Source organism: Acinonyx jubatus, chromosome E3, assembly GCF_027475565.1.
Source record: "Acinonyx jubatus isolate Ajub_Pintada_27869175 chromosome E3, VMU_Ajub_asm_v1.0, whole genome shotgun sequence".
Classification (NCBI taxonomy): domain Eukaryota; kingdom Metazoa; phylum Chordata; class Mammalia; order Carnivora; family Felidae; genus Acinonyx; species Acinonyx jubatus.
Genome location: NC_069398.1, coordinates 28,294,773 through 28,320,764, shown reverse-complemented (window position 1 = coordinate 28,320,764; position 25,992 = coordinate 28,294,773). Strand labels below are relative to the sequence as shown.

The 25,992-nt window shown below is 50.8% G+C and overlaps 1 protein-coding gene and 1 long non-coding RNA gene across 4 annotated transcripts in view; one reads left to right on the top strand and one right to left on the bottom strand.

Annotated features, from left to right (window-relative positions):
• COL26A1 (collagen type XXVI alpha 1 chain) overlaps positions 1-25,992 on the top strand; it is a 200,385-nt gene that overhangs the window by 9,446 nt on the left and 164,947 nt on the right. For 2 of the 3 annotated variants that reach the window (XM_027042026.2, XM_027042027.2), the window contains exon 1: positions 24,613-25,087. In XM_027042026.2, coding sequence (XP_026897827.1) covers positions 24,930-25,087 — 158 coding nt within the window. In that variant the 5' untranslated portion in view covers positions 24,613-24,929. Of the gene's footprint in view, positions 1-22,268; positions 22,424-24,612; positions 25,088-25,992 lie in introns of those variants that run through there. The other variant, XM_027042028.2, reaches the window with a different exon arrangement.
• LOC128313574 (uncharacterized) lies at positions 10,499-12,339 on the bottom strand. The gene is made up of 3 exons (XR_008294472.1): positions 12,183-12,339; positions 11,803-11,913; positions 10,499-11,631 (listed from the first exon to the last, which is right to left on the bottom strand). It is a non-coding gene; the product is annotated as an uncharacterized LOC128313574 (long non-coding RNA).

Sequence of the window (25,992 nt, the reverse complement as noted above, 5' to 3'; positions counted from 1 at the left end):
GATGCATTCTCAATTGCTAAAAAATGAAGGCAGAGTGGAAAGAATTTGGATGGAGGGACTTCGTATTTTGGTTGGGAATTAATTTGAAATAACAAAACTCTTACAGTGACAAGAAGGTCTGGAGGTTGACAGTCTAGGGGGGGCTTGGCAGCTCAAAAATGGCCTCAGGCACCACCTTCTTTCCCCCTTTTTTCTCTGGTGTCTGTAAGTTTAATTTACCTCATAGTCACAAGGTAGCTGCTGTGCCTCCAGGCATCACGCCTGCAATTAAGGAAGGACTAAGGAACAACAAATACTTTACCTTAAAATCTGTCCTTTTTTTTTTTTAAATAGCCTCCACACCAATGTGGGGCTTGAACTCACAACCCTGAGATCAAGAGTTGCATGCTCTAAGGTCTGAGCCAGCCAGGCACTCCCTTCTAGAGTCCTTTAAAAAACAAAACAAAACAAAACAGTATTATTTAGTTGATTACTAAATTTAAGTGTAAATTTAAACAAAACATATATTAAAGTGTACCTATTTTAAGTATCTTCTAATTTTGAAAAACGTGTAGACCTAAGACACAGAGTATTCCCATCCCCCACGAAGTTCCCTCACGTTCCTTTGTGGTCAACTGCCTCCCGCCCCCGGCCCCGGGACACCTCTGTTGTACTTTCTGTCACTAGGTATTAGTGTTGCCTGTGGTAGAATTTCATATAAATAGAATCACACAATATTTACTCTTTTGTGTCTGGCTTCCTTCACTCGGTAATATTGTTGGTATTTAGACATGTTGTGTGTATCAGTATTTTATTCCTTTTTTATTGCTGAGTCATAGTCCACATGTGAATATACGACCATTTATCTGTCCACCTGTTGATGGTCACGCGGGTTGGGCTGTCTATAGCTTTGGGGCTATGATAAACACAACTGCTAGAAATAAAGCTTTGTGTGGACATATTTTCATTTCTCTTGGGTAAATACCTAGGTGTGGAATTGCTGGGTCATGTGATTATCTATCTACATCTGTATGTATCGGTGCAAATCCCTGCATCTATATCTCTATGTCGCACACACGCACGCACACACACATGCACACACTCACAGACTCCTGGTTCCTGATTTCCTATTTTATTCACTTGGTTATAATCTATCACCATCATTGTTTATTTGATGCTTAAATAGTCCTTGATTTGGCCATTGGGAGGCCCCTCAGGCTGGTTTCTGTGTCCTTTTGAAATCTTTCTTTCTAGGAGCTCTTTACTTTGTGACATTGTTACATGTTCCCAGGTGTTTCTTTTTTTTTTTTTTTTTGAAGTTTATTTATTTATTTTGAGAGAGAGTGCAAACAGGGGAGGGGCAGAGAGAGCGGGAGACAGAGGATGTGAAGCGGGCTCCGTGCTGACAGCAGAGAGCCCGATGCTGGACTCGAACTCACAAACCATGAGATCAAGACCTGAACCAAAGCCAGACGCTTAACGGAGTGAGTCACCCAGGCGCCACCCAGGTGGTAATTTTATTAGCATCACTTCGTAACCATCAAATAGTATACACATTCTTTTGTATTTATTTTAAAAATTAAAAGTTTCAAAAGTCCAAGGAACCTCAAAAAGCATTGTTCCTTTCACACCTGGAAAAATTGGTAGGGGGGGGGCACCTCGGCAGCCTCAGCACAGAGCCTGATGCGGGGCTCGAATTCATGAACTGCAAGACTGCAACCCGGTCTGAAGTTGGATGTTCAACTGACTAAGCTACCCGGGTGCCCCGACCCCTGCTTTTTTGAGCATGAAACATATACTTAGATCTCTGGCTGGGGCTTTGAAAGATTGGTGCCAGATACTTGCCTTCTAGAAATCAATCTGCCTAGTCCCTGTCCACAGGCAGTTCCTAGTCTAGACAGGGAGACCAAACCTTTATAGTGCTTCTCGCCTTGTCAAGTGCTTTCTCATCTATAATCTCATTATGTTATGTTATGTTTGTTATGTTACGTTACGTTACGTTATGTTAACTTATTTTTCTGAGAGAGAGAGTGTATGCAGGAGAAAGGGGCGGGGGGGGGGGGAGAGAGAGAGAGAGAGAGAGAGAATCTTAAGCAGGTTCTGTGCCCAGCATGGAGCCCAACATGGGGCTCGATCCCATGGCCGTGAGATCACGACCCCAGCCAAAATCAAGAGTCAGATGCTCAACCAACGGAGCCACCCAGGCGCCCTTACTCTATAAATATTTAAGTTAATGAATGTTCCCTTACACTTGCCTTGGGGCTTTCGTTTTTGTTTCCAGGTGAGAGAAATAAAAAATGTGACTGCTTTACGTTTCTTGGATATACGCACTGTATAAATTTGGGATTATTATTACTGTGGATTATTGAAATACTTTGCTTTATGACTTTCCTTTTAATTAGAAGAGGTTGACCTCAGATGGCTTAATACCCAGCCTTCGGTTCTGAAGGGAGCAATATGCCACTAGCAGGGCCAGGACTGGATGATCTAAGAGTAATTTCTCTCCCGACTCTGTGACTTGATGCAATAAAATCTCTCCCTTGAAAAAACGTAAAGAAACACGTTTGACATATTTCAAATCCTTTCTATAAATTGTTGAAAAGATTTAATATAGCCACTAGTCATAAAATCTTTAATTTGAGTTGACCTTCCCTGGTCACAATTCTTACACATGCAGTTTTTATTACTGGAGAATGAGCGGTAGATTTCCTGTTATTCAAGGGAATAAAAATGCCCTTCAATCACCCGCTCATGCAACACAGAGACCTGGACGTACTGAGTTCAACTCTCAGAGATAGGAGCGATCACGGATCAGAGAGAGGATTACCACGGTGTGTAACCTGGAAATTTTCTGTTCTCTGTTATTGTAGGCCTCTCTTATTATTATGGTTATTTTAAAGCTCTAGCCAGGGATGAAGTTCAGCAAGTTTGGTTTAGGGCAGAATCAATAAGGTAAAACTTATTTTTCATCGATTCCCATTAGAAAGCCTGAGCTATGCTCTAACATAAAAAAATTTTTTTCCCCCCCAGTGAATCGAAGATAAAACTTTTGGCAAAAACAACGAAACAGGGATGTGGCTTTACCCAGGATCCTCTGTCTTCATTCGGTGACGTGCTGCACGCAGGCTTTGGAGAGGTGGTCGTGTGGTAGAGAAAGTGCTGATTCTGGAGTAAGGTAGAATTTGAAATTAGCTCAGCGATCTTAAGAAAATCACGTATAGAGAGGGTGCCTGGGTGGCTCTGTCGGTTAAGCGTCGGACCTCGGCTCAGGTCGTGATCTCGCAGTTCATGAGTTCGAGCCCTGCGTCCAGCTCTGTGCTGACAGCTCAGAGTCTGGAACCTGCTTCGGATTTGGGTCTCCCTCTCTCTGCCCGTCTCCCACTGTCTCTGTGTCTCCCTCTCAAAAATAAATACACATGTAAAAAAAAGAAGAAGAAAGGAAAAGAAAATCACTTATACTCTTGGGTCCGGTGGAAGCCCGTATCCAAAATGGCGCCTGTGCTCCTCACCTCCTGGTACATAAGCTCTTGTGTGGTCCCCTCTTGCCCTGAATAGGGCTGACCTGTGTAACCACTTATGGAGGGATGTGTGACTTCTGAGGCTGGGTCATACAAAGACATTGTAGCTGCTGCCTTCGACCCTCTTTGGTCAATCACTCTGGGGTGAACCCACTGCCATGTCTTGAGGACATGGACGGTCCTGTAGAGCCCCATGCGGGGAAGAACTGCCTCCTGCCTACACACTGGCATCCGCTGACAGCCATGTGAGTGAGCCATCTTGGAAGCGGGTCCACCAAGCCTAGTCAAGCCTTCAGATGTGCAGCCCCGGGGCCAACATCTTGACTACCATCTCAGGAGAGATCCTGAGCCAGAACCGCCCAGCTTTGCCCACGTTCCTGACCCATAGAAGCTGTATGGGAGAGCAATCGTTCACTGTCTCTGTAAGTTGCTAAGTTTGGGGGGAATCTGTTATGGGTAGCGATAGGTGACTAACACAGAGCCTTAGTCTCCCCCTCACTGAAATGGGGCGCACACCAATCCTGTACGGTTGTTAACAGGATGGAACGAGATGAGACGTACAAACAATCAGTGTAATTCTTGGCACACAGTAGGCGGGTGACTTTCAGTGGCTACCACCAGTGTAGACTCTCAGGTCTTTGTGACACTTTTCTGATGCTTTGGACTGGCCCTCTTCATGCCCCTGATCACAGGGGTTTGCCCAGTATGCCGAGTGTACCTTTGGAGCACTAAAACTTTGTGGTTTTCCTTTTTTTTCTTTTTTTTTTTTGGTAAGGAAGGATCACTGAGATGTTTACGCTATCACAGATGCATGGATGCCTCTAACACACCGTGTATTCCCGCCCTAACTTCTTTATAGATAGCTATTTCACTCCTGCTAAATTTAGCTCCTTTCCTGCTTTTTCGACTTAGTTTGCTCCGAATTCTGTACAGTATGTTATAGTTTCTTAAAATGAAGGCTGCTGGATGTGCATACAGCAGCTGCAAATGCCAATGGCATTTACCACTTAACGAGGCCTTCCTTTCTACCCCTTCCACACTGTGTTTACGTTCAAGAGCAAATCAGATCATGGAGGCATGTGACACTGTAGGGGACGATGACTGGGGATGACAGTGACTCACCGGTGGACCCCTGAAAACATTAAAAAAAAACTTTTTTTTAATTTTTCAACATTTATTCATTTTTGAGAGACCGAGTGCAAACAGAGGAGGGGCAGAGAGAGAGGGAGACGCGGAATCCGAAGCAGGCCCCAGGCTCTGAGCTGTCAGCCCAGAGCCTGACGCGGGGCTCCGACTCACGAGTAGTGAGATGATCGAGTAGTGAGATCATGAGCTGAGCCAAAGTCGGATGCTCAACCGACTGAGTCACCCAGGTGTTCCACACCCGTGGGCCCTTTAGAAGGTCTGCTTGTGGCCTGTGCAAACGTTATACACTCATGGAAAGACTTACTTTCCTAACGCAGTTTCAAATTGGGTTCATTCTCTCTTCTTGGGCCAGGCTCTACTCTGAAATTTAACCAAGATGATTCTGAATAAATGCTACCTGCATAAAGTAGGCTTTATTATTACTTATGTATACTTCCAACAGATCAGGAGAGGACTGTCATTGAAAAGATGGTTCGTGGGGCACCGGGGTGGCTCAGTGGTTTGAGCATCTGACTCTTGATTTCTGCTCCGGTCATGATCCCAAGGTCGTGAGATCGAGCCCCACGTCAGGGTCCATGTTGAGTGTGGAGCCTGATTGAAATTTTCTCTCTCTCTCTCTCAAAATCTAAAAAAAAAAAAAAAAAAAAAAGCAAAGATGGTTTGTTATAGTGCATATCTATCCCCCATGGTGGGTGGGCCATAGGGAAGCACCAGGATATAAGCACCAGGTATGAAACAGAGGGAGTGATGAAGAAGTGTGGACAAGAATCCTTATTGTGGCTTCTGCAGGAACGAATGAGTATGGCAAGATAAAAGGGATTCGGCTCACTAGTCTGAATAACTTCAGCAGGCTTGGGGGCGTAGGGGCTGTCCCTAGTGGTCTGGCACTTAACCTTGGGGTGATTGGGGTGGAGGGGGGGTAGAGTGGTCCAGCGTGTGAGTCTTCAGTAAAGGGGGTGGCTGGGATATGGGCTCTGGATTCGTTGGCTTGTGTATGAAAGGCACGACTAATGGTTTCCTGTTTATGGGAATTAGCCAGCACTGACAGGGGCAGTCTCTTCAGGGTCAACAAGGCCTTAGATGTCAAAACATCAGACACACATGGTTAGGGGCACCGGGGTGGCTCAGTAGATTAAGCATCCGACTTTGCCTCAGGTCGTGATCTCGCGGTTCAGGGGTTCGAGCCCCGCGTCGGGCTCTGTGCTGACAGCTCGGAGCCTGGAGCCTGCTTCGGATTCTGTGTCTCCCTCTCTCTCTGCCCCTCCCCAGCTTGTGCTCTGTCTCTCTCTCTCTCTCTTTCAAAAGTAAATAAACATTAAAATTTTTTTAAATTAAATAAATAAGAGAGAGACCTTTTTGACTCAACTGAAGGCTCTCAAAACAATGACGGGGATTCATCACGTTGTTTCTGGCAAAGGCCATGAAAACAAGAGAATTTAATTTGAAATTAGGGAAGTGTGAAAACTGGCCAAGCCACCGGAGGGGATTCTTAGCATCCATATGGGATATGTCACGCAGCCGAGGAGAAGTTGAGGAGCAACAGACAGGAGCACTTTGGCCACCAAGTTGTGGTGGATGGGAGGGTGAGGCTGCCCGGGGGAAGAACACCGTCTGTATCAATGCTGGTGAGATCAGCTAACATCTGTTGAGTTGAGTCCTTGGTGCCATACCCAATTTAAAGCATTTCACACCTACTGACTCATTTAAAATTATCAACAACTGGGCGCCTGGATGGCGAAGGCAGTTGAGGGTCCAGTCTTGATTTCGGCTCAGGTCATGATCCCAGGGTCGTGGGATTGAGCCCCGCGTAAGCGTGGAGGCTGCTTGAGATTCTCTCTCTCCCTCTGCCCCTTCCCTGCCTGTGTGCATGCGCATGAGGGCGCACTCTGTCTCTCAAATATATATATGTGTACGAATACATACATATGTATATTATCAAGTATATGTATTTATAAATAAATCTAATTGGTAGGTACCCTTAACACCTTCATTTCTCCTTTATGGAAGATAGAGCCAAGGCACAGAGATTAACCTGTTTGAGGCCCTCCAGGATTTGAACAGAGGCTGTGTGATGCCAGGACTCAACTCTGAACCCCTGCCTTGGTGGGACAATCCTGAAGGTGAACATTATGTCACTTGGGGGCTTGCCAGTGAATCTTGATCAGGGAAACAAAGCAAGCTGGGGACCAGGCTATTCCATCTCAGAGGGAAGCTTCTAAACCCTTTAACGGGGAAGGAAGCACACAGACCTCCTCCTCCTCCCTCCTCCTCCATCCTCCCTCCTCCTCCTCCCTCCTCCTCCTCCCTCCTCCTCTCCACTCCTCCTCCTCCTTCCTCCTCTCCACTCCTCCTCCCTCCTCCTCCTCCCTCCTCCTCCTCCCTCCTCCTCCTTCCTCCTCCTCCTTCCTCCTCCCTCCTCCTCCTTCCTCCTCCTCCTTCCTCCTCCTCCTTCCTCCTTCCTCCTCCTCCTCCTTCCTCCTTCCTCTTCCTCCCTCCTCCTCCCTCCTCCTCCCTCCTCCTCCCTCCTCCTTCCTCTTCCTCCCTCCTCCTCCCTCCTCCTTCCTCTTCCTCCTTCCTCCTCCTCCCTCTTCCTCCTCCCTCTTCCTCCTCCTTCCTCCTCCTCCTTCCTCCTCCTCCTTCCTCCTCCCCCTCCTTCCTCCTCCCTCCTCCCTCATCCTCCTTCCTCCTCCCTCCTCCTCCTTCCTCCTCCTTCCTCCTCCCTCCTCCTCTTCCCTCCTCCTCTTCCCTCCTCCTCTTCCCTCCTCCTCCTCCTTCCTCCTCCTCCTTCCTCCTCCCTCCTCCTCCTCCCTCCTCCTCCTCCCTCCTCCTCCTCCCTCCTCCTCCTCCCTCCTCTTTCCTCCTCCTCTTTCCTCCTCCTCCTTCCTCCTCCTCCCTCCTCCTCCCTCCTCCTCCTCCCTCCTCCCTCATCCTCCTTCCTCCTCCCTCCTCCTCCTTCCTCCTCCTTCCTCCTCCCTCCTCCTCTTCCCTCCTCCTCTTCCCTCCTCCTCTTCCCTCCTCCTCCTCCCTCCTCCTCCCTCCTCCTCCCTCCTCCTCCCTCCTCCTCCCTCTTCCTCCCTCCTCCTCCTCCCTCCTCCTCCTCCCTCCTCCTCCTTCCTCCTCTTTCCTCCTCCTCCTTCCTCTTTCTCCCTCCTCCTTCTTCCTCCTCCAGCTTTTTCTTTCCCTCCCTCCTCTCCTCTCCTCTTCTTAACTTGTTAATATGGACAGTTTAAAATATATACCCACAATCTGCTTCAACAATTATCAGCCATTTTCAATCTCATTTTATCTACCATCATTTTCTTCTTCTGGAGTATTTTAAAGCAAACGCCAGACATCATGTCACCTCACTGGTACATACATATGTTTAACAGATCAGGGATTTAAAAAAAACCACATAACTGCCATGTCATTATCATACCTAATAAAATGAACAATGGTTCCTTAATATCATCCACTATCCAGCCCATATTCAAATTTCCCTGATGGGCTTAAAAATGTTTTTACAATGGGTTTGTTCAAACCAAGGTCCAAACAAGGGCCACTCATTGTGTTTGGCTATATTTTTTTAAGTCTCTGTCTTTAAAAAACAAAATAAAACCACCCTTCTATTTTAGAGCAACATCGGATTCAAAGAAAAGTTACAAAGTCACTATGCAGTTCCCCTGTACCCTTCATTCAGTTTTCCCTAATTTAATATCTTATACAGCCATGATACATTTCAAAAGTAAGGAAATTAACATCGATACATTACTATTTTTTAAAAAATTTTTAATGCTTTTTATTTATTTTCAAGAGAGAGAAAGAGACAGAGCACAAGCGGGGAGGGGCAGAGAGAGGGGGAGATAGAATCTGAAGTAGGCTCTAGGCTCTGAGCCGTCAGCACGGAGCCTGACGCAGAGCTCGAACCCATGAACCGTGAGATCATGACTTGAGCTGAAGTTGGATGCTTAACCAACTGAGCCACCCAAGAGCCCCAACATCGATACATTACCATTAACTAACCTTCAGTTTATTGGGATTTCATCAGTTTCCCACCAATGTTCTTTCTCTGTTCCAGGATCCAGTCCAGGATCCCACAGTGTCTCTTGTAATCTGTAATGGCCTGCCTTCTCTTTTCCCTTCATGCCATTGGGGTTTGGAGAAGCCAGGTCAACTGGCCCATAGAATGCCCTGCGTTTGGACTTGGCCGATTGCTTCCTTCTGGTGTTTTAACTTGTTCCTCTGTCTCCTGTATTTACTATAAATTCATGGTTACGTGTAAAGGTTTGATGAGACTGAGGCTCCATTTCTTTTCAAGGGAGGAATTCTTTGTGGATGGTGCTTTGTACTTCCTGCCGGCACATAATGTCTGGAGGTTCCAGTTTCAGTGAGTTCCGAAGGATCTTTTATTTTTTTCTTTTCTTTTTTATTTTAGAGAGGGAGAGAGTAGGGGAGGAGCAGAGAGCAAGGGGGACACAGAATCCCAAGCAGGCTCCAGGCTCCGCTCTGTCAGCACAGAGCCCGACGCAGGGCTCAAACCCATGAGCCGTGAGGTCATGACCTGAGTCAAAGTCTGACCCTTAACCGCCTGAGCCATCTAGGTGCCCCGAGAGTGAGAGAATCGTAAGTAGGCTCCACGATCAGTGCGGAGCCCAAAATGTCACGGCCCTGGGATCATGACGTGAGTTGAAATCAAGAGTCAGACGCTCAACCAGCTGACCCACCCAGGCGCCCTGGAGGATCTTTTTAAACCCACATGACATGTTTGTCCTATCACCGGTGCACTTTTGAGACAACAACAACGACAACGACAAGTTTTTTCCTCTTTGGATGATTAGCATTTTTGGGTATTAGACAGGTGTCCTTTTTGAGAGGTCTGGTTTTTCCAATCAACTCTTTCCAGGCCAACGTACTAGTCATTCTACCCTTAAAATGAACCCACTCAAAGATTCTCATCATCATCAACAGTAAGAAGTTTGCAGAACAGGAAGCAAGACGACCATTGTCCTATTCTTCAGAGAGGCTCTGCAAATCCGGAAGTGCCAGGGGGTGAGCTGTCCCCAGAATGCCAGAGGTGGAATGGAATTTGTAGCCTCACGTAGCTCATCTCACAGGAGGTATGGCAGAGTGGAGAGCCACCTTGAGGGGTATTAACAGCCATAGGACACAGATCAGGACCCTGCTGCGAGTGCCAGGAGCTGGTTGACCTTGGGCAAATTAGGGCCATCGGGTTCAGCTCTGCAGAATGTGTGCTGCATAAATCTGGGGCAAATCATTCCCATGGATTGCGAAGTGAATGGCGGCCCCTGCAGTTGTGCAGTCTACAGCATACACAAATGTACATGGCCACCCTGAAGAGCTACACAGCGCTCTATGGGTCCCAGTTTTATCTTCTACCAACTGGCTGCACCAGGGTCAAGGCAGGAAGCAGAATGGATCCTGGATGGTTCAAATGAAGAGGCTTCAATGAAGGACCCCTTATAGACACATGGGATGGGGAAGCATGTTGTGACAGATGCTGTTGGGGCCTACTGGGAGCTGGAGCACGGAAGGGGCCTCTGGTCGCAGCTGGAGCCCTGGAAGGACAGGTTATTGTCACAAACTTGGACACTGAAGCCGGGAAGGAGCCGGAAAGATGTATGCCCGCTCTCACTCTCCCCCTGGCTTCCTCTCTTGCTGATTCCTCCCACTGGCTGGACTGAAGGAGCCAGGCGATGCAGCCTGCCAGGCTCAGAACACGGCAGAGAGGGGTGGCAAACAGAGGAAAGTACGTCAGGCCACCTGGGATCCGATAATAGATCTGAGACCCCTTACGCCTCACATTCCTTCATTCCGGGCACAACATTTAAAAAAATATTGGGCTCCGTTTTCCCCCTAAACCATGTTGGACCCTGATGGGGAAGTAAATAGCGAAGGGTCAGTGTATGAAAGGCATGGAGGTAGCCAACAGTGGCAGGACGCGGGTCAGGACTCTGGGTTCCCAGGCACCTACTCAGAACGGAACACCTGTCTTGGCCCTGGGGACCCAGAGAGGCACACTTCAGTCCGAGCCCACAGCCCCAGCTTCCCTCTGCCATCCTATGACAGTGCTGTCCCCACCTCCCGCACTGTTTCCAGCCTCTACTCTTGACCCTCTTCTGGCTTCCCCTGGTATGTGTGGAATGATCTGGACCCGACCCTCCCCCACCTTACTCTATTCCAGCCACACCAGCCTCTTTGATCCTCCTAGAACTTGTTACATTCTAGCGTCTCATGCTCCTCCTTCCCATCGTTAAAGTCTTCAGGGGCGCCTGGGTGGCTCAGTCCGTTGAGCGTCCAACTTTAGCTCAGGTCATGATGTCACGGTTTGTGAGTTCCAGCCCCGCATTGGGCTCTGCTGACAGCTCAGAACCTGGAGCCTGCTTCGGATTTGGTGTCTCCCTCTCTCTCTGACCCTCCTCTGCTTGCGCTCTGTCTCCCTCTCTCTCAAAAATAAGTAAACTTTAGGGAAAAAAAAGCCTCTGCTTCAATAGCACCTCCTCCTAGAGGCCACACCCACCTCTCCATCTAAAGCAGTGTCCCCCACCCCTCGTTACACCTAATATTTAAAAGTGCAATCTCCTGGGGGCGCCTGGGTGGCTCAGTCGGTTAAGCGTCCCAACTCTTGGCTTCCGCTCAGGTCCTGATCTCACAGATCGTGGGTTGGAGGCTCGCATCGGGCTCTGTGCTCATGGCGTGGAGCCTGCTTGGGATTCTCTCTCTGCCCCTTCCCTGCTCCCGAGCGCTTGTTCTCTCTCTCTCTCACAATAATTAAATAAACTTAAAAAAAGTAGACTGCCTTGTTGTTTTCTTGTTCATTGCTGGTAACGTTGAGCAGAGTTTAAGCATCTTGATGTCAGGGCCTTGGTTTACCTTACTCACCAGATATGAGGATGGATTCCTTTCCAATGGTTTTGTAGGACACAGACAACTCTTTCTTCCTCCCTTTATTTTGTTCCTTTCGTTAGGGGTATTCTTTGAAACGATTCCCCTAATGCAAAGAAAAAAAAATCTTACAGTTAAGTGCCTGGCATGTCATAGGCACTCAATAAATATTTGTTGAATGAAGCAATGAATCGGTGATCCCATATATGTCGGGGGTGCCTCCGAGGGTGGAAGTGGGGGTGTAAGGCAGGCTGAGTGGAGATCGGTCCTGACTCACTTCTCTCCTGGGCTCCTCACGCTCTGTCCCATGACTTCACTGCCTCTGCCTCCATGGATTAGCCTCCAGTTCTAGGTCTGTCCCTCCAGTGAAATATCCTCATTGGATAACCTAGAAGCACATCTGCATTCAATACATCCCCAAAGGGACTCTCTTCTGTCACCCCCGGCAGGCCCGCTCTCCCCTTCCCAGGCTCAGTTCATGGCCCTCCTAGAAGGGGGCAGTATACACAGTGACTAGGAGTCCCAGACTGCCTGGGTCTGAATCACCGCTCTTCGTGCCTTAGTTTTGCCATCTATAAAATGGGGATAATAACGGTACCTTGTTCACTTGTTGGAACGAATCAAAGAGTATAGAATTTCAGGTGCTTGGGACAGTACCTGCATCCAGGAAGCTGGAGCTGTGTTCCATTCTCACCATTATCACGGGCTGTCTCCTGGGCGGGGACCCAGAATCATTTCAGATACCCGCTTCACCCTTCGTGCTTCCGATAGAAATATAACAGAAGTTTTGCATGTGGTTTTGAATTTTCTAATAGCCACCTTCAAAACATGTAGGCGAAAAAAGGAAAATTAATTTTAACAATTTTATTTAGCCCAGTGTATACAAAAATGATCATTTCAACATAGAATAATGTAAAAGTTAGTGGTGAGATATTTTACATTCTCTTTATATGTATTTATCTATTTATTTTTTTTTAAATTTTTTAACGTTTTTATTTATTTTTGAGACAGAGGGAGACAGGGCATGAATGGGGGAGGGTCAGAGAGAGAGGGAGACACAGAATCTGAAACAGGCTCCAGGCTCCGAGCTGTCAGCACAGAGCCCGACGCGGGGCTCGAACTCACGGACCGCGAGATCATGACCTGAGCCGAAGTCGGATGCTTAACCAACTGAGCCACCCAGGCGCCCCTCTATTTATTTATTAAGGATTTAAAAATTATTTTTAACTAAATCTCTACACCCAACGTGGGGCTCATACCCACAACCCTGAGATCAAGAGTCACATGCTCCACTGACTGAGCCATCCAGGCACCCCTTTTACATTCTTTTTAAAATTTGGAGTCAGTTCTTCAAAACCTGGTGTATACGCTATAGTTGTAACACATCTAGCTGTGGACCAGCCACGTCTCAAGAGCTCAACAGCCACAGGCAGGGGCTGGTGGCCACAGGGTTGGATGGTATAGACCTAAGCGGTCAGCAGGTTTTCGGGGGATTCTCTCTAATTCTGTCTAACCTGCTCCCTCATCACCATCTCCACTCATCTTCCAGCTATGCTTTTTAAAAAATTATTATTACCATTATTATTAAAAAATTTTTTTAATGTTTATTTAGTTTTTGAGAGAGACAGACGGAGCACGAGTGGTGGAGGGGCAGAGAGGGGGGAGACACAGAATCGGAAGCAGGCTCCAGGCTCTGAGCTGCCAGCACCGAGCCTGATGCGGGGCTTGAACTCATGAACCGTGAGATCATGACCTGAGCCCAAGTCGGATGCTCAACTGACTGAGTCACCCAGGCGCCCCTAAAAATTATTTTTATTATTGATTTATTGATATTTTAGAGAGAGAGTGAGTGTGAGCAGGGGAGGGGCGGGGGGGAGAGAGAGAGAGAGAGAGAGAGAGAGAGAGAGAGAGAGAGAGAATGAATCTTAAGCAGGCTCCTTGCTCAGCACAGAGCCCAATACTGGGCTTGATCCCTTGACCCTGAGCCTAAATCAAGAGTTGGACACTCAACCAACCAAGCCACCCAGGTAGTGCCCCTACCTGTTCTCTAAATGCTTTTCTGCCAAAGCCTCTGTGTTGGTCTTCCCGGCCTCCAACCTTCCCTGTTCCTATTTGTTCTAGCTTCTGCAGCCAGAGAAAGCTTCCTAAATGCAAACCGAATCACTTCCGGCCTCTGTTTAAACCCCTGCAGGGATGCTCCACCCCCTGCGAGTGGGGCAACTTTGGCCCCCTGTGATGTGTCCCTGCTGGTGCAGTGGAACTGGCCTCTTGTCTGGCTGTTGCTCACGTCTTCTCTGCTCAGCTGCCTCGGGTGCCATTTCCTGTTATAATCTTACCTTAGCTGCTACAATTTCCCAACCCTGTGTATGTGACTTGCTCTGGGATTTATGTATGTAAAAGAAAGCGGTGATAGATGACTCTAGAAAGGTAGTTTGGGGCCAGGTGGTGAAGGACTTTGAACGCCAGATCAAGGAGTGTTCAGACTTTATTGTGTAGGTAATGGGGAGCCACTGTGAGTGTTTGAGGGAGAGCAGCTAGGGCAAGGGATGAGTCCAAGAGGGACTTTTGGCATCAGGCTTAAAGGGAGATCAAATCCAAATCCTTGGCACCCTCTGCAAAGGCCTTGAGGGGAATGACATGATCTGCATTCCGGAACCATCTTTTCTGAAGGCCACTTAGGGGTGGGTTGGAGGAGGAAGTGAGGCAGAGAACAGTGCTTGTTCGAGCTTTTGTAGGTGAGTCCCTTTCTACTATTATACAGAAGAATGTATGTGAGCAGCAACTCCCCTAGTGACCCTAGGTGAGAATCCTCTTTCTGTCTTACAGACAGACAAAGAAACTGGAGTTCAAGGCTAAGAAAGTGGTCCACAGCACCCCGCGGCAAGTGCCTGCGTCCGGGTCCTGTTGGGCCTGATGCCGGAAGGCCTGCAGGCGGCAGGACAGCCGCTGTGTGGCACCAGGTGCACCCAGACTACGAGGCTGCTTCCCATGGCAAAGGTCTCCCTGGGCGGCTCTGTGAGGGCGCGCAGGCCAGATGGAAGTCAGACGGCAGCACAGGGCTTTGAAAGAAAATGGTTCCTTACTTTGACTCCCTTGCTCCCCTGTAAGATTTAATTTTTTCTTTTTTAACTTGGAGTTAAGTTAATACACAATATCACACCGATTTCAGGCGTACCACAGTGATCCGACAATTATATGTATTACGAAATAGTTACCCTCTGTCACCATGCAAAGTGATTACAATATTGTGGACTGTATTCCCTATGCTGTACTTTTTCATCCACCGTGACTTATTTGTTTTATATCTGGAAGTCTGTGGCTCTTAATCCCCTTCCCCTATTTCGCCCATCCCCTACCCATTCCCCTCTGGCAACCAACCACCAGTTGCCCCCTCTCTCTCTCCCCATAAGAGTCTGATTAAACTGACATGGTCTTCTGGTTACAAGCAACGCCCTAGCTTTAATAATGCCTTAATTTTAAAATCCCAGAATTAATTTTTGGCTCTCTTCGGCATGCAAAGATTTCCCCCAAAGCCTTTAATTCTGTAATCAACTATTTCTCCAATCAAAGAAGACTCCACGGGACTTTCATGGTCTTAATTAATGACTGTCTAATCAGAATTCCACTCTGACTGCTTTAATCTCCCCTTCCCCTTTTTTTCTGGTCTCTCAATGAAGGGCTTATCTAGAACTTGTTTTGACTTCAAACGGACACTTTGGTAATAGTAAATTGCAATACGGGTTTTATCAAGTGGAACCAACTTTTCATTCTCTTTCTTCTGGGTCTTAGTATCAAAGCCACCCTTAGGGAATATGGCCTTCCTTCCTGTCTGGTTTTCAGCAAAACATGCCTTCAGAGAAACCCGGGGAAGGTGTTTTAGATTATGTGCAACAAAGACCTCCAGGGTAAAGCCTTTTTTTTTTTTTTTTTTAAATTTTGTGTGTTCATTTTTGAGAGAGACAAAGACAGCAGGAGTGGGGGAGAGGCAGAGAGAGGGGGAGGAAGAGAGAATCCCAAGTAGGCTCCACACTGTCAGCACAGAGCCCAGCTCATGAAACCATGAGATCATGACCGGAGCCGAAACCAAGAGTCTGATGCCTAACCAGCTGAGCCACCCAGGCTCCCCTGGGGTAAATCTTTCTAAAGTGATGGTGGGCTGATCTTCACCAAGGCTATGTGGAGGTTTTTGGTTTGATGATCTTACCTGGCAATTCTTGCTTAAGTAGTAAACATAGTAATTTTTTTTTTATTAAAAAAATTTTTTTTTAATGTTTATTTATTTTTGAGAGAGACACAAAGTGTGGGTGGGGGAAGGATAGAGATAGAGAAAGGGAGACACAGAATCCAAAGCAGGCTTCAGGCTCCGAGCTGTCAGCACAGAGCCCGACGCAGGGCCCGAACTCACAAACTGCGAGATCATGACCCGAGTCGAAGTCAGACGCCCAATCGACTGAGCCACCCAGGTGCCCCAGTAAATGTAGTAATTTTAGATAGAGATATGAGTGGGTCAGGTGCTAGGTCTCTCTTGCAATGAATGGCAAATTCCTTCTTTTGGTCCTGTCGTCTATAGAACCCACCTGCCATTTCCATTTGTGGCTCTCTCTTTTTCTTTGTCACATACAAAGAAATAAAGAACACACAGTAAACAGTTGCGGTCCAGGGCCCAAAACCTGCACGAATGTCCCTTAGATGCCACCCCCCCGGGGACAGCAGCTTGGCCCCCAGCTCTCTTCTTCCTGGGGGCTTGGGGGAATTAACCAAATGATTCACTGATTCACTCAGATAACCGGCTAATACTGACTAAGCTTTGACTGGGTGCGAGCCTCTCAGGCCCACGGACACAGAGACGAGTGGGAAACGACCGTTGGTTTCGGAGTGTGAAGTGTGTTGTAGGGGAGACGGCAGACGTGTGAAGAAGTAAGCATGGCAAGGGAACATGGGTGTGGGCATAGGATGTTGTGGAAAGATCTCTGGAGGCACCAGATGGGCATCGTCCCAGTTGGAGAGATTAGTGAGGCGCTGGATTCTGGAGGAGACTCACGGGGGACGTGCGGGGTGGGGACACAGACAGAGGGTGGAAGAGAGTCTTAGTCCATTCGGGCTGCTGAAAGAGAACACCGCAGGCCGGGGGTGCTTCTAAACAACAGGCATTTGTTTTTCACTCTTCTGGAGGCCGCCAAGACCACGGTGCTGGCAGATTCTGTGTCTGGTGACAGCCTGCTTCCCAGTTCACAGACATCTGTCTTCTGACACGGCAAAGGAGCAAGGGAACTCTCTGAAGTCTCTTTTAGAAGCGTGCTCATGGGACGCCTGGGCGGCTCAGCCGGTTAAGTGTCTGACTTTGGCTTAGGTCATGATCTCACGGTCCATGGGTTCGAGCCCCACGTCAGGCTCTGTGCTGACAGCTTGGAACCTGGAGCCTGCTTCGGATTCTGTGTCTCCCTCTCTCTCTGCCCCTCCCTCACGCATACTCTGTGTCGCTCTTTCTCTCAAATATAAATATTTAATAAACATTAAAACAAACAAAAAAGCAAGGCACTCATCCCCATTCAGGAGGCTCCACCTTAATGACCTAATCACCTCCCAAAGGCCCCACCTTCTAAGGCCATTGCCTTGGGGGTGGGCTTTCAACATGTAAGTCTGGGCGGGCCAGAAGCATTCAGTCTGCAGCACAGCACAGACAGAGGGGAGCCGGCTGTGCAGTCTCAACAATGGAAAAGATCCTGGCCCGTTGAGGGAACAAAGGTGTCCCTCTGGAGCTGGAGCATGCAGAGGTGGTGTGGAGGTGGGGGAGGACAAGCGTCATCTAGAATAGACCAGATTTAGAGACCCCATCGGATACGGGGCAGGGGGACCGGATTTCAGTCCGGGTGGTGTGTGCGCAGAGGAGCCCCTGGGGGTGGGGGTTGCCCCACAGGGCTGCGGAGGGGCAAGGGGGTGCTGATGCCCATCCTGGGATCTGCGGGCCGAGCCTGAGTGGGGGTGTGCCCACCCCGAAAACAGGGGCCGCCTTTCCCTAATTCACACAAGCGTGGACAGGCAGTGACCCTAAGGGTGGAGCTCAGCTTTTACCCCGCTGAGTCTGAGGGCCCCTGGGAAACAATACAGATGTGGGAGGGAGGGGTGGTCCATGGCAGCCAGGGGACTGGGCATGCAGAGTGAGCCGACCGAGTGGTGGCAGCACCACCCCGCCGATGGTCACCCGTGTCCAGGGCTTGCCTTCTGTCATGCCAGGCACACACCTTCGTTTTGCTCCCCAACCTGCAACCCCCACCCCTCCTCAGCCCTCTGACTTTGGACCTGCTTGAAGAAGAACTTGGCTCCCTACTGTCCCCCTTCTGTCCGAGCCTGTCCCCCTCCTCACTGGTTTCCAAGGTGGTCTGGAGGGGAGGATGGAACCTGGAGTTGGGGTGGGGGAGTAGGGGAGAAGCGTGTTGGGGGACAGACCACAGAGCAGCGTAGAGCGCCCATTCACCCGGACAGCTGCCTTTGGTGGGGGGTGGCTTCTCTCCAGCTCTCAAGGGGTTTGGGTGCACATACACCATGGTACCTGCTGGATGCACAGGTGGGAGCTAAGCAGGCACCTTCCGCTCCACCCCAGGCCCTCTTCCACCCCCCGCCCCTGCTCCTGCTCCCTGTGCCCTCCCTGCCTCTCAGCTCTGTTCAAATCTCTCCTCTTGCTTCAAGGCCTCTCCGGAGTTCAAACGGATTTCCCTGCCCGGAATCCCCAGCCTCCTCTGAGCTGTTAATTCTGGATCACATGGCGTCAGGGACAACATTTCCTTATTTGCGTCCTTCCTAAGGGTCCTCCTGTAAGTCCAGCTGTGGGTGAAACTGATGTCTGATTCGGCTGGGCACCTCCAGGGCCTAGCACAGAGCCTCACCTGTGCCCTTTGGTTCGCCACATGTTAGGATTTGCTTAGTGAGAGCGACAGACACATCTGGGAAAGTGAAAGAGAGGGACGTGACCCAGATCTTGCATAGACGCAGATGGACAGGCACCAAAAGGTTCAATCTTGTCCGTAGGAGATCACTTTCTGACCGCTTCTGCGGGGCAAAGGGCCCCTTTGCACCAAGCCACCAAAGCACACATACGTCCTTTAATGTATTAGAAAAGGCCAGGCAATGCTACAGTAGTAAGATGTCCCTGACATCTCCGTGGCTGACCACTGAAGGCTCTCCAGCGCTAGTTAGAGGGCGGGCTGGGTGGGGGAAAGCCTTCTGCACACAGGGGACCAGGCTGACCCAGGCCCAGCCCAGGGAACATCTGGGGGACAGACAGGGCTTGGAGAAGTCATACCCCCTCACCTCTCTTTGCCCAGAAGTGGGCGTGGTCCCTTCCGCTCCTACCCAGCGGCCAGAGCTAGCTACATGGCCCTGCCCAGCTGCAAGGGGAGGGGGGGGGCTGGGGGAGGGAGCCCTTCTCTGGAGAAGGCAGCTGATCCACACGTTGGTGAACACCAGTTTCCTCTCCCAGACTTGCTCAGGCCCGTTTGGGGGAAAGTCTTCCATGGATGAGGTGCCTTTCTTGCCCCGAGGGCCTGGAACCACGGTCTCAGGGCCTTGGCTCCTGCTTTCCACTTACCTGACTCACAAAGTTCTCCTTGCGTTCAGCGGCCATCATCATGCATTGGCCTCCAAGTCGTCCTTGGGACTCAAAGAACAAGTTTCATTCCTTTTCCCCGCACGACCGGGGAGGTCTGGATCACTCCCGGCCGGTCTTCCCTAAGTCCAGCGTCCCTCCGTGGCCACTCCTACCTCCCCAGTCACTCACCGTCGCTCTGTTTTACGGTCTTCTCGTGGCAGGAGCCCCAAGTGCTGAACTGCAGCCACTGGGCAGGGCGGGGAGTGAGGAGCCCTGGGAAGAACTAGCCATCACAGACCCTCAGCTCGGGCACTGGTGGGAGGGCCATCATGATGTGGGGTTACCGTGTCTAAACACCCCACCGTCTTCATACCTGTGCCAGGGTAAAACCGGTAAGGCCAACACTCTCCTGGGCATCGCCTCTTCTTTATTTTGGAATTTCAGTCCCTTGCGAGGGACTGAATGTTTGTGTCCCCCCCACTCCCCATCCATCCCTCGAGATCCTAACCCCCTAGTACGATGGTATTTGGAGGCGGGGCCTTTGGGAGGTGCTTAGCTCAGGAGGCTGGAGCCCTCCCGGACGGACGGGACTGATGCCCTCATAAAAGAGACCCCAGCGGGCTCCCTTGCCCCTTCTGACATGTGAGGACACAGCGAGAAGATGGCCTCCCATGAACCAGGAAGTGGGCCCTCACCTTGATCTTGGACTTCCAGCTCCCAGAACTGTCAGAAATAAATTCCTATGGTTTATAAGCCCCCTAGTCTATGGTGTTCTTTATAGCAGCGGAAGAAACGCACAAAGACACGGCCTTCCTTTGTTTATCATCGAACCGTCTCCTTAAGCTCTTTGGGAAGCATTTGCTGGGCTGTGGCCACATTAGGGAGCAAACTTATCACCATACAAGTTGGGCTTTTAGCGTGGGTGATTGGGCACACTCCCTACTTTTTTTTTAGTGTTTTTTAGGTTTTGTTTTTGACACTCCCCCTCCCCCCCCACCCCTTCAAACTTCTGTTTAAGGTCATGGGCTGTTGTGGCAGCCGTCAAATTCGCCGTCTCCTGAACATTTATCTCACTGCCGGTGTCTGGAGGAAACAGGTAGGCTTACACTTGCAGGTGTGCTGGGCAAAGCAGCGTTCCTGTTTATAGGGCCCGGGTGGACACCTGTGGGGGTGTGCGGGGGAAAGGAGAAAAATTCAGGGTTCGCATCTTGCAGAGTGTCCATGTTTGGCTCCCACTCTGCCCCGGCCCAAGGACAAAAAGCTTGGAGCAGAACGAAGAAGCCCTTCTGCTGTGACCGTCCTGCGACCTGGAGTCAACCCTGCCCATTTCTGTGCCGTCTTGGGATCTGGAACAGCTGGGATTACGGGCTGCTGGAGAAATCAATGTGAAAACCTCTCTGTTCCTATGCGGCCTCCCTGAACTTCTGGGGGGAACCGGAGAATCCATGTGCAATAGGGCACTGGGCGGGGGGAGGGGAAGATTTCTGTTTTAGATTAACAGGAGGATTTATCATGCCAGAAGGTCAATATTTACCTTGGCTTCAGCTTGATGAGTATTACTTCTCTGTTCAGTGGCTCTCTCTGCTGACTTCAGCAGAACAGAAGATCTGCTTTTTGTCTGCGATAGAGGATGCTGACTGATACTTTCTTTATCAGAAAGGCCTGCTAACAGAGTTGGGGAGGGGCCCACTCTTCTAGTGTGTGTGTGTGTGTGTGTGTGTGTGTGTGTGTGTGTGTGGAGGGGGGGCTGTCTCCTTCCACCAAGAAATCTGATCCGTCTTTGTACAAACAACCCGTTTTCAAGGCACTTTTGAACTTGCAAAAGGAGGAGAGAGCACAGGGCCCTGGACAAATCACTTGTCTCCACTCCTTGTCTGAAAAGTAATTCCGAGGACCCCTGCCTGTTCATGTCAGGCTTGTGGCAAACAGTGGAGGAGCTCAGGAAAGCCTCCCAGCCTCATTTGGCCGGTTTTCGTTACATTGAGGTTGGGAGGGAAGAGGTTCTGTGATCGCCCAAGGTCACCAAGGAAGAGAGGAGGAAGGAGTCAGCCCTGTAGTCAGGGTCCCAGCTCCAAGCCCTTATGGCTCAATGTCTTAGGCTCCTGGGAACAGTGGCTTCCGCCTCTCCCGAAGTGCTAACGGGTATTTGTGGGATGCCGAAGGCACCGGTGTGGAATATAGACACAAGCAGGTGGGTGGAGCACCGATTAGGCCAGCCAATCAGTGCCCGTGATTGAAGACCCCTAGACTCTCTGAGGTACCGCCTGACCCTTTACTTCAGGGCCCTCAAACATCCCGTTTGCCACTCACCACAAGTAAGTTTTATCTTAAAGAGAAAACACGCAAACTGTACATCCTTCACAATAATAGTCTCATATTTGTTTTAAAATAAAGTTTTGTTTCAGGGCACCTGGGTGGCTCAGTCGGTTAAGGGTCCGACTTCGGCTCAGGTCATGATCTCGCGGTTTGTGAGTTCCAGCCCCGCGTCGGGCTCTGTGCCGACAGCTCCGAGCCTGGAGCCTGCTTCGGATTCTGTGTCTCCCTTCTCTCTGCCCCTCCCCTGCTCATGCTCTGTCTCTTTCTCAAAAGTGAAATAAACATTTAAAAAAATTTTTTTTTAAATAAAACAAAGTGTGGTTTTAAATTGTTGACCATGGAATACTGGGTTTGTCCCGGGGCCTCTCAGAGTCTCGTCTGAGAAAGCTCTGCACCCTGGGATATGAGCCTTCTGGTCAGCCCCACTTGGGGGTGGGGGTTGAGAAGGGGGGTGCTCTTCAATTTTATCCCTCACCAAAGCCTTGCAAATTACCATAATGAACATTTATTGTCATAAGGTGCCAGCACCATTCAAGCACTGCAGGTGAAGAATTCATTGAATTCTTTTAGCAAACCCATGCACTAGGTGTCGTGATTATTACTCTGGTTTTACAGATGAGGGTGCTCAGAGAGGTTAGGTAACACGTCCAAAGTCACAGGGCTGGTACCTGTTGAAGTGGGATTCTACTCACTGGTGTTCTCTGGGGGGAGTTTAGAGTGTATTGCTATTGAACCCTTCTCCGTTCTTCTTGGCTCCCGCGGCCCCATCTTGGGTGGGGGGGTGGCAGCTGAAAATCTTACGTACAAGAGTGACAGCTCAGTAAGGCTGGGTATATCCACAGGTGCCTTGGAGAGGGGAGTGGAGGACGAAGAGAAGAGTGAATTACTGAAGGCCGGACCTGGAAAGATCTTCAGAGACAACCAATACACTTTTCACTTTACAAATGAAGACACTGGGAAGGACCAGAGAGGGGAGTTTTCTGCAGGTCATCAGCAAGTGAGTGGGGGAGCCCGGAACAGACCTGGGGCTTCTGGGTCTGGGTGGTGTGGGCAGTATCATATTTCTTTTCCTGATTTTATGCATCTGTCTTTTTATCCCTTACCGTCTAAATGGAACCTCCTCTTGTTTGCAGAACTTTTGTCCGAACTGCTGGTTGCCCTTTGCTATTTTTTTTTTTTTTTACTTTATTTTGAGAGAGAGAGAGAGAGAGAGAGAGAGAGGGAGAAGGGGAGGGGCAGAGAGAGAGGGAGAGAGAGAATCCCAAGCAGGCTCCGCACTGTCAGTGCAGAGCTCTATGCAAGGCTCGAACTCACAAACCACGAGATCACGACCTGAGCTGAAATCTAGAGTTGGACGCTTAACCGACTGAGCCACCCCAGTGCCCCTGCCTTTTGCCATTTTAATGCCTCCCTGAAGAGTAGTGCAGGCACCGTGAGGGTGACAACCATATTATTTGCTTCTCTACCAGCCCTCACTGTGCACAGCATGGTGCTGAACACACAGAAGCTTCCTGGTCACGTTCGTGGGGCCAGAATGAACTTACTGTCCTACATATGAAACGGAGGACCAAACTCAGACAACTGTCTCAGTCCTGAAGTTGCCGGGATGAATTAATTCTTTTCCTAAAGCTTTCCATCCTGAACGAATCCTGAGGTGTACAGAATAGTGTTATCCCCTCTTTTCTCTCTGCACCTCTCTTGTCTGGGTGCAGCCTGTAGCACTGGACAAATGACTTTAAGATAAAAACGAAATCCTTAAAAAAAAAAAATCTTGTTCCCTTCATGTCACGCCTGCAGCATAAAGCTAATTTATAGCTACATGGAATTTCTCTGGTCTTTAAGGTCTCATTATACAAGTAAAGGAGAGGAAGGAAGAAGACAGAATGCTTACAAATTCCTGGGGGGCGGGGAATGACCTCACCACTTACTGGGTGTTAGCCAACTGCCCAGGGACCACAGTTCAGATTCCTTCTGGGGAGGCCCTGAAAATCCCCTGATAACCCAAACTCTCAAATCTTTTAGGTCTTGAGAGAGGGATGGAGGGCGAGTTGAAGGAAGTAGTTCTAGGTCCAAGTGACATTTCCCATTATGCACTGCCCACTCTGAGATGGACTGTATCCAACCTGAGTCCTGGTCAGAGACTCGGGACTTGGGAAGTCCACTGACGAGGCCTCAGCAGGATGTGAGAGAGCCGAGTGGAGAAAGATGGGTAGGTAGTTTGGGGAGAAGGTGAAGCAGGTTGGATATGTTTGGGGATAGGTACTCAAGAGGGTACATATGGGATATGTAAACAAGAGGACAGAAGCCGCGGGAGTGGGCCTTTCTATTCACATCCCCAACGGCATCTTCCTGTATTCCCCTAAAAACAATTCCAGAATTCTCTTACAAAATGTACTGCAGCCCATTAAGCACTTCCATATTGGATGGCTTCTCTCCAGACCTCGGGGCATTTTACAGACTAGGAGCTGTTAGTTAGGTGGGGGGGGGGGGGCCAAGAGGCAGCTTTGGGGCCTCTGTCAGCCCCTAGGATGCTTCAGGGAGAATTAGAAAGACTCAATCTGGGGAGAGGGGGCACAGCCTAGATTTTGGGCCCCACCTGTCCCCTGCTTGAGGTACAGCGCTCTGGAGATCTTGCAGCCCAGAAAAGATCAACTTGGGGCCAGGCGGCCCATGGGCTCAGTGTGGGATCTGGGACTCGCCATGCCCATCTGTAAAAGGTGGGATTGTAATCCGATCTCCCCTCCCCTGAAGCTACTTTCCAGATCTGATGCCTCATGAATCGGTGATTCCAAGGACAACTTCTCACCCCCAAGTCCAGGGCTTTCCTCATTCCTGGCTACAGCTCACCTTGGAGAGAGAGAGAGTTGGCAAGGTAGAGGGTGGAGGTGAAAAAGGAGAAGATTCTAAGGAAGCCTGGGTGTGAAGTAGTTTTGTCCAAAGGGCCCTAGACCAAGAGCGTGCTCTTTTTCCGGCTTAACTCTTTTGGGCCTCTGTTTCCGCCTCTAAAAAATGGGAATGGTGGCATCTAATACCGAGGGCAACGTTGTGGGGATTAAAATCGCCCAGGTGAAATTGCCAGGCATGCAGCGGGGATCCCACGAGCGTTTGCGGACCCGAAGAGGGCTTGGTTGGGAAGGTTCTAGAGTGCGTGCGCGAGGACGCAGGCGCGACGTCTGGCTTTCCGGGCACGCGGCTCCCTCACCGCCCCCCCGGACCCCCAGCTCTGCAGCCACTGCCGCCTCCTCGGCCCCGGACCGCCGAGGGTTAATGAAAAAGCCCCACGCCCCCTTTGACGGCGCTGAGCCCACCTCGCCGAATTTGAAAAGGCGGCCCTGGAGAGGCGTGGGCGCCCCCCAGAAACTTCCAACTCGCACCCGGGCTCCGCTCGCTCGCCGGCTCGCTCGCTCTGCTCCCGGCGGGGGCCGCGGGTTCGGTCCGGCCGCGGGTGCGCTCCCGCCTGTCCTGCCGCCCGGGCTCCGGGTCCCCGCGGGCGGCCGCGCAAGATGAAGCTGGCTCTCCTCCTGCCCTGGGCGTGCTGCTGCCTCTGCGGGTCGGCGCTGGCCACCGGCTTCCTGTACCCCTTCCCGGCCGCAGCCCTGCAGCAGCACGGCTACCCCGAGCCGGGCGCCGGCTCCCCCGGCAGCGGCTACGGGAGCCGCCGGTGAGTAGCGCGGCGACGGCGGGGCCTGGGGGGCGAGCGCTGGGGACGCGGGGCGGTCGGGGGCTCGGGGCTGGAGACGAGAGGCTGGCGGGCGGAGGGCGCCGGGCGGTGGGGGGGTGGGGATGGAGCGCTGGGCGGTGGGGCTGGGGACGCGGGGCGCTCGGAGGCTGGGGGCTTGGGCGGCCTGGGCCGGGGCGGGGGTGGGGGGCGCGGGGTCGGGACTGCGGTGGTCTCTGGCCGCGCCCACCTTCTCTCTTCCTTTCTTTGCTCCCCCAACCTTCGTCCCTTCGGCTCCCGGCTCCGAGTGGAGGTGGCCGAAACCTGCGGGGGTGGGGAGGCGCGCGGAGGGAGCGACCGTGGCCCGCTGGGGCTGCGTGGCTCAGTCCCTGGATGTTTACCGGATCACGTGGCTCCGCCGCGCTCACCTGCGCGGTCGCGGCTTTGTGTTGGGGAGCAGGTTCCCGGGTTGCCAAGGCCGAGCGTCCGGTCTCCCGCCTCTCTTGCTTGCTGCCCAGGGATACCGGGGGGAGGCGGCGGGAGGGGGGGGACGATTCCGTCCCGTCCTGGGGGCTGGGACCGCGAAGGAGCCTCTGCTGAGCACCCCCCAGTCACCTGGGGACGTGGAACCGGGCTCCGATTGGACGGATCCGCTGCGGGGCCGGAGAAGGAGCCAGGTCACCGAACCCGAGGCGCCGGGACGCACCGGTGGCTTCCTCCTCTGCCGGCAGGTGGCGCCCTGGCCACCCCCGAGATGGTTAGGGCAGCGTCTGCTCACCGCGAGGTTGAATTCCCCCAGAAAACGCGTGAGCACGCAAGTAAAAGTTGCCAAATGCCCGTTTGCGCAGCTCAGTCGAATTCAGCATTTCCTCATTTAATAATTACAACTCACAGAGTTGTGATGGCTC